We start from the raw sequence: 7,951 nt of genomic DNA, 5'->3' as shown, positions 1-7,951 counted from the left end.
GATATAGATATAGATATAGATATAGATATAGATATAGATATAGATATAGATTAGATGGTGCTGGGGATGTGAGGATCAAAGCCAGGACCTTGTACATAGTACATAGACTGGCTGATCTGGCCTTATTAGCCCAGAATATTTTTTTCAATTAACAAATAAGTCAAGGAGTTCTGTTTTAAGTTTTTACCAAATCCACGGTTTGAATGGATACATTGTGGGAACATGCTGCCCCTCATGACTGTTCCCTTGTGGAAGCTAATAGCAGCCACAGAACACCTACAGTCTTTTGCAGAATACTACTAGAATTCTGTAGAGCAGAATCTGAAAACCAGCATCCCAAACATTGCACATAAAAATAGTCACGCTTAAACAAGAAAAGCTCTCCTCCAAAGCTGGGTAAGTAATAGACTTATTAACTTGTTTTGTTTTATTTATTTATTTATTTATTTATTTATTTATGGTTTTTCGAGACAGGGTTTCTCTGTGTAGCCCTGGCTGTCCTGGAACTCACTCTGTAGACCAGGCTGGCCTCGAACTCAGAAATCTGCCTGCCTCTGCCTCCCAAGTGCTGGGATTAAAGGGACTTATTAACTTTTAAGATTCAAATATATATATTTGTTTTTAACACTGAGTATTCCTTTGCTGCAGTATAGTATTAGCCTACTAATAGAGCCTAGTTTGGTGAACTTGAGCAAAAAATTCCTTAGGAATACAGTATTTACCTGTAGGAAGTTAATGCCAACTTCCTCTGAGTAAGCGTAATTATTGTACAGTATAATTATTTTCTGTACCCATGAAACGCTCTTGTCTTCGTTACTTTTAGTATATCTTACACAGAGAGAAAGACAGTGAAGTTTAACTCACTGTGGGATCTGATCCAGAGGGTGAGCACGGTGGTGCTCACACAGTCTGCTCTGTCCTCTGTTGATAAATCCTCAGGAGCCCCGTTTTCTCCCTTACCTGCTCCCACTTAATAAATGTTGCCACTGCCCATTAGGTGATCTCATTTAGGGGAAGAAGAAAATCAGGGTTCTTTTCATTTTGGTTTTTGAGGCAAGGTTTCTCTGTGTACCCTGGGCTGCCCTAAAACTAGCTCTGTAGACCATGGTGGCCTCAAATTAGGAGAGCTGCCTGCTTCTGCTTCAGCCTCAAAGTTTTGGGACTAAAGGTGTGTGCCACAACTGCCCAGTTTCAGGGTCTTATTTTTGAAAGAATATTTTTTAAGATACCTATTTGGACCAGACTTGCTTTTGTATACTTATATATAAAACACCTTCTCAGGCAAGTTTGAAGTCTTTTTTCCTTGAAGACTTTTGAAATCAAAATGACCAGACCGTTCCCAGGTGTGTCCTCAAAACCTGGGCTTTTTATTCTGGATTTATGAGAATCTTGCCAGTTTAGAAAAGGAACCCAGTTGAACTGCGTTCTCATTTCCTGATTTGTCTTCTGAAGTGAATGTCCTAATAGAGCTTCTGTAGCTGACCTTTTAAAATGCCATTCTCTTTATCTGATTCTAGAAGGAGTGAAAAGGCCAGGATGAAAGAATATTGGCAAGAACTGGAGGAACAAGATGCAAAATTGCAAAAGAGGCCGATGCTGTTTGAAAGAGTCGCCCAGGTTGTGTTTATTGGAATTTAGGGCCATTACCAGCTTCCTATTTCTCAGCACCCCCGGCCTCTACGTGTGTGCTCCATCTTATTGTGTCCTACAATTGCTTCTGAGGCAGCTTCATCCAGTCCACCAAGGAAGTCGTTTTACTTAAGATCTGATAAGGCTCGTAGCTCAATAAAGAACATGTCACTAACCCAGTGAATCTCAAGACATTCCTGCCATGGTTTGCTTTAGTGTCTGTTCTTTTTAGTCAGCCTGGTTCTTATTCTGTTGAGGCTTCAGGATATCATGGGGAGGTCTTGGATGAATTCAACCGTTTTGTGTATGATCATTGTATGCAACCTAGTGAGACTGTCTCTTACAAGCATTTTAAATTGGATATTTATTTATTTAATTATTTATTTAGTTTAGTTATTTGTGTGTGAGTGTTTTGTGAGGGCACCATGTGCATTTACTGCCCACAGACGTCAGAGGGTATTGGATACCGAGGAACTGGAATTGTGAGCCACCATATGATTGCTGTGAATTGAACCTAGGCCCTCTATAGAGAATCAAGCGCTATTAACTACTGAGCCATCTCTCCAGGCCTAAAAGCAGATCTCTCTGCTTCCCCATTCTCCGTAGTACATCTTGACAACAGCACAGTCGGTCCTTCCCATGGAGGCCTTTCACTCCAGTTTCCAATGGTCATCTCAAGGGGTCTCATGATTGACCTCCCCCGTCGGCTTACCTCAGGACAAGAGGTAATCATAGCATAGGTGGAAAACTCCAGTTCAGGAGACGTGAGTAGTGAGTTGTATGGTTAGTAAATGGTAAAGCTAGGATCGAAACCCAAGTTGATCTGCTTCCCATAACCCTTTCCCAAAAGAGAAACTTGCAAGTCACAGAACAGTGTGTAAAGCACCTCCATGTTTCTTGTCAGCCTTTATTTTTGAGACTTGGTCTCAAGTATCTCAGCCCCAAACTCCTGCATAGCCAAGGTGAACTTAAGTGTGTAACTCCTGTCTCTACTTCCTAAATTCAGGAATTATGGGTGGGTGCTACCACACCTGGCTTTATGTGATGGTAGGGATGGAATTCACGCAGCTGGCCATACACCCACATCCACAATACAGAGCCTAGCACTCCTGTCGGCTTCTCAGGCCTGCCTCCATTCCCTCCCTAGTGCTTCGCCTGCCCCTTTAGCTCCCTTACTGTGCAGACTTTGAGCCACCCGGGTCCTTTAATCAGTCTGTTTTCTGAATACCCTGACGACTGTAACTTTTCTTAGCGCCTCCTCACACACACCTTAGCTCTCAGTCACGGTCTCATGGCCTTCCTTGTGTTCCTTTATGACCTTACCCAGGTCTGTCTGTATCCCTCTCACCGAGGTATGGGGGTTATCTGTGCAATGTCTCTCTTCCCTGTTAGCTAATTGCCTTTAAGGGTGATGGCTTAATGTTTGAACTCCCAGCACCTTCCATGATGTACAGCTATGGGGGAACCTAAGAGTTGGGATGAAATCAGCCAGACTAGATTGTACGTTTTCTTTTCTGGGTTAGCCCAAGCTAAGAGCGTCATCCTGACATATTAGTTATGAATCCCAGCATAATAGACAAGTCTCTCAGGCTGTGAATTCCCATGGCTCTTAAGTCCCAGAGAGAAGGTGGCAAATCAGTGGGAGCACATGGACAGCAAATTGACCTTGTAGCTAACAGCTTCCTCCCACTTTCAGCCCTCGAGTTTTCTGTTCAGTCGGAGCATTCTCTCCCCATCATTTGCCGATCTCCGCTCAGCAACTGTTAAATAAACCAAAGAACTACTACAGCGAAACCTTGGTGATCAAATATCTTTTTTTGTTGTTGTTGTTGTTTTTGTTTTTGTTTTTTTTTTTTTGTTTTTCAAGACAGGGTTTCTCTGTGTAGTCCTGGCTGTCCTGGAACTCACTCTATAGACCAGGCTGGCCTCAAACTCAGAAATCCGCCTGCCTCTGCCTCCCAAATGCTGGGATTAAAGGCATGCGCCACCACCGCCCGGCGATCAAATATCTTTTACCTTGAACGAAGGTATTGATGACAACTTCCCATCAGGTGTTATCTTTTTTTATTTTTTTTATTTTTTTATTTATATGAGTAGACTTTAGCTTGACACACCAGCATTGGGCATTGAATCCCATTGGTTGTGAGCCACCCTGTGGTTGCTAGGAATTGAACTCAGGACCTCTGGAAGAGCAGTCAGTGCTCTTAATCACTGAGTCGGCTCTCTAGCCCCCATGTGTTATCTTAAAAAGACAAAAGCAATCCTTTTGAGCGGGTCTTGGGCAGTGGAAGAGTAGGAGTGCCTTTCTCTCAGCATTACAGCTCCAGCTCTGCATGGTGAAGGCAAAGGACGACCATCGTTGGTCACAGATTGCTTGCCTTGTTGCCAAGGGCTAAATGGTGAGTCAGCATCCAGTGACCACTATTTTGGTTTTTTTAACATAAGTTAGTACATTTTCCCCCTGAAGTCTTAAGTGTTCCTGTGACTGTTGCTGCTAATTAGCTGCTGTTATTTAATAAATTCTCTTGCAGCTTTCCTCATTGCCCACTTTTACAAGTTAATTGCGGTCTCCCTTCCTGTTGCACTGTCCTCCAGTGGGAAGTACCTGTGAGGGTTACAGGGGCAACCATGTTGTCCTCGTTCTTGGAAGTCACAGGGTCTATTAACTGAACAGATGTTAAGTTGAATGCTCTTACTTCATAGCTTTGAGGGTTTTTTGTTTTGTTTTGTTTGTGTGTGTGTGTGTGTGTGTGTGTGTGTTTTTAAAACGGGTCTCCTGGAGCCCAGGTTGGCCTCAAACTGGTTATAAAGCCAAAGATAACCTTGGACTTGTGATCCTACTGCTGCCTCTGAGTGCTGGGATTATAGATTTGTATAATCTATACACTAATCTAAGCACTCCTGGCTTAGATGGTCCTGGGCATTGAACCCAGGACTTCAGACTAGGCAAGCACTCTACCACTTGGTGTATATCCCAGGCCTGGGATGCTCTGTTCTCAGGGCATTCAGAGCTGCCGAAGATGCTTGTCTCAGATGTTTTAATCACTTCTGTTCTGTCTGGGCACAATTCTCATTCCTCTCATTGGTTTTCAGTTCACCTAGGTGGTGTGTGTGTGTGTGTGTGTGTGTGTATGTGTGTGTGTGTATGTGTGTGTGTGTATGTGTGTGTGTGTGTGTGTATCTGTGTGTGTATACCAGAGGTCAGTGTTACATACCTTCCTCAATCACTAATTTGATTTTTGATGCAGAGTCCCTACGTGAACCTAAAGCCTGTGAGAGTAGTCAAATGTAGTGGTGCATGCCTTTAATCCCTGCACTTGGGAGGGACTGGCAGGTGGATCTCTGAGTTTAAGGCTAGCCTGGTCCACATAGGACCAGAACTACACAGGGAACCCTGTCTCATTTGCATTGTTTAAAAACTATTGTTATTGACAGTGGTGCAGTTTAACAGAAGTTTTAAGTTGTATGTCTTTTCAGTCTCCGAGAGTATCCCAGAGGACATGGTATTAGCTCTCAGAATTGATCTTTGCTATTTTGGCTTCTCCTACAGAACCCTAGATAGAGCATCTGTGCCTTCCTGTTTTCCTAATTGGGTGTTGACTAGGCACTGCCTCACATTCTGCATTCAGGATAATATTGGTCCACCAGAACCGAGCTGTGAACCTTGGAGGTTCACAGAGAATTCTTGGCCTCAGATCTCTTGTAAGATCCACTCAGAGGAGCTAAGATTGGGTCAAAGCCAAGACAACAAGCTGAGCACTTTGTCATGATGTAGTTTCCTAAAGCTGGTGGACTCTGGGCTGACTAGTAGCAACTGTGCTGTTGTTTTGTTTCTGACAGGATCTTGCTGTGCAGCTCTCCCTGGCTTTGTGGAACAAGCTGTCTGCTGCTGGGATTAAAGCCATTGGGGGGAGGGGGAAAGGTTGGGTTGTAAGTTTTTCTGTGGTATTAAAGATTTATGCAGAGCCCCAAGCATGCCTGTATGCTCCACTAATGAGCTACAGCCCTTTCTAAATGCCCCACCAGTGAGCTACAGCCCTTTCTAAATGCCCCACCAGTGAGCTACAGCCCTTTCTAAATGCCCCACCAGTGAGCCCTTAATTAGCTACAGCTACAGAGGGACCACTAAAATTCCTGTGGACCAAGAAGTGACATTCAAGGGATTTAAACTCAGCTCTAAATATCCAATTTTTCTTCCATGAAATAAAGATAACAGTACTGCTGATTTTGTTTTTGATGGGCTGACGTCATGGCATGTAAGACCAAGAACTCTACTAGGTGCATAAAGGAGCTGTCCCACACTCTATTGTGGTCCTGCCTTCCGATCTGCAGTCATGCCCATGACCTTTGCTTGTTTGTTTTCGTTTTTTAGACAGGTCTTGCTGTATCCCTGATGGCTGGTCTGGAACTCATTATGTAGGCCAGGCTAGCCTTGAAGTTGTGCTAATCCTCCCCCAGCCTCGGCCTCTTCATTACTGAGACTGCATCACATGTAGATCGTTAACCAGTTTCCTTACTGATGTTCTTTGGGGGTGTTCTTTATGCAATCTTAAAAGACTCATTAGAGGTCAGCGCTGAGCCACCTCTAGAGGTCCGCGCTTCTAACATGGGAGCCGCACGCACTGCCTTGTTTCTAGCTTTTCCTGTTTCTGCACTTGGGCTAACTGAGTTGGCTAGATGTGTTCTTTTGGTTTTTGTTTTTTTTTTAAAGTTTATTTATTTATTATATGTAAATACACTGTAGCTGTCTTCAGACACCCCATAAGAGGGCATCAGATTTCATCATAGATGGTTGTGAGCCACCATGTGGTTGCTGGGATTTGAACTCAGGACCTCTGGAAGAGCAGTCAGTGCTCTTAACCTCTGAGCCATCTCACCAGCCCCACCTTTTTGTATTCTTCTATGCATGCCTTTTTCTCGATGTCAGGTTTGTAAGTTATCTGCCAGGTCATTCATTTTCATTATGTCATTTTTCTCTTGTGTGGCTAAAGGACAGCTTATTACCCACCCAAATGTTGCCAGGCTTTGGCTGCTCACCGTGGTGGCTATTAAAGACACATTCTTGTAGCTGTCCATGTGTGGGGACACATGTGTGAATCTCTCTTGGTCCATGTCTACTCATGTCACTGTCAGTCATAGAAGAAGCATATTTCAATCGCTGACACTGCTGATCTTAGTTTTCAGCAGTGCTTTTAAATCTATACATCTTAATGAAAATGTATAGCCTTTTCTCTCATCTAAAAAGGGATGTCTCTCCTGTAGAGAAATGCAAGGATGGCCGCGGAGAGGTGTTACTCTAACACTCTAAAAGCACTAGGACTCTCTGAGGAGTTTGTTTCAGAGAAAGGCCAAAGTGGAAAAGTGTCTGAAAACATCACCAGGCAAGAGCTGAGAAGCTGCACATCGGATAAAGAAAGGTGTGTACTTTCAGGGCATCAGACTCTGGGCTTTCCTATTGTTTAAAAATCCTTTTTCTTAAGGGAGTGCGGGAGTGCATGTGAACTGTTGTAAGATATACTACTATACTACTATTTTATCATGTAATATAAATATTACACAGATAAAACACTTTGTTCCTACAGCAAGCTTATATTTCTGACATATATATACATATACATATACATATACACATACATATACATATACATATACATATACATATACATATACATATACATATATATATATATGATAATGATCTGCCTTTGATTGAAACACTAGCAGTCAAGTTTCAAGATAGATTAGTTGTCAGGAACCTTTGATTTCCACATTGGTGCTGCTATGGTCCTCCTGCTATAGGTGGAGCCTGTGGACTTAACACCACCTACATGATGGTAATACAGGCCATGTACGTTTGAAAACAACATTTTCCCTTTGATTGATATATTTCTTTCTTTAGCTCTTATGGAGAAGAGAGAGAGAATGAGGAAGAAAACTATTTAACTGACACCAGCAGCCAGGATTCTTGCAAGGGAAACAAGGACGATATTAAAGGAAGTGGAGAAGAAAATTCCAGAGAATGAACCCGAATCACAAGGTTTCTTGTCTGATGACCCTCCCCACATGCGGCCTCGGGATTGTGGTGCCTGCGCTTGTGGTACTGTGAGCATCCGTGGTATCTCTCACACACGCAGGGCTGCTGAACCAAGACAGCATGCCAGGGAAGGCCGAGTCCACACGACAAGCAAACTGGATGCTAGATTATAGCTTTGCATGCTGCAGTTTAGAAATTGCTACGTATGCTGTTTGTGATTATGATTATATTTGTATTTTCAACGTGTCTGAGCGTGGGGAACCACAGCTGTCACAGATCGATTAGTTA

The 7,951-nt window shown here is 43.1% G+C and overlaps 1 protein-coding gene across 1 annotated transcript in view; it reads left to right on the top strand.

Annotated features, from left to right (window-relative positions):
- The window catches only part of Fam161a (FAM161 centrosomal protein A), a 26,271-nt gene extending 18,566 nt beyond the window's left edge, over nt 1-7,705 (top strand). Inside the window, exons 3-5 of the mRNA XM_028778791.1 lie at nt 1,518-1,617; nt 6,892-7,046; nt 7,529-7,705. Of these exons, the coding sequence (XP_028634624.1) occupies nt 1,518-1,617; nt 6,892-7,046; nt 7,529-7,652 (379 nt within the window). The 3' untranslated portion in view covers nt 7,653-7,705. The remainder of the gene's footprint in view (nt 1-1,517; nt 1,618-6,891; nt 7,047-7,528) is intronic.
- Nucleotides 7,706-7,951: the final 246 nt, after the last annotated feature.

Source organism: Grammomys surdaster, unplaced genomic scaffold (genome assembly GCF_004785775.1).
Source record: "Grammomys surdaster isolate TR1022 unplaced genomic scaffold, NIH_TR_1.0 67, whole genome shotgun sequence".
Taxonomy (NCBI): Eukaryota; Metazoa; Chordata; class Mammalia; order Rodentia; family Muridae; genus Grammomys; species Grammomys surdaster.
This window is presented reverse-complemented; position numbering and strand designations above follow the sequence as displayed.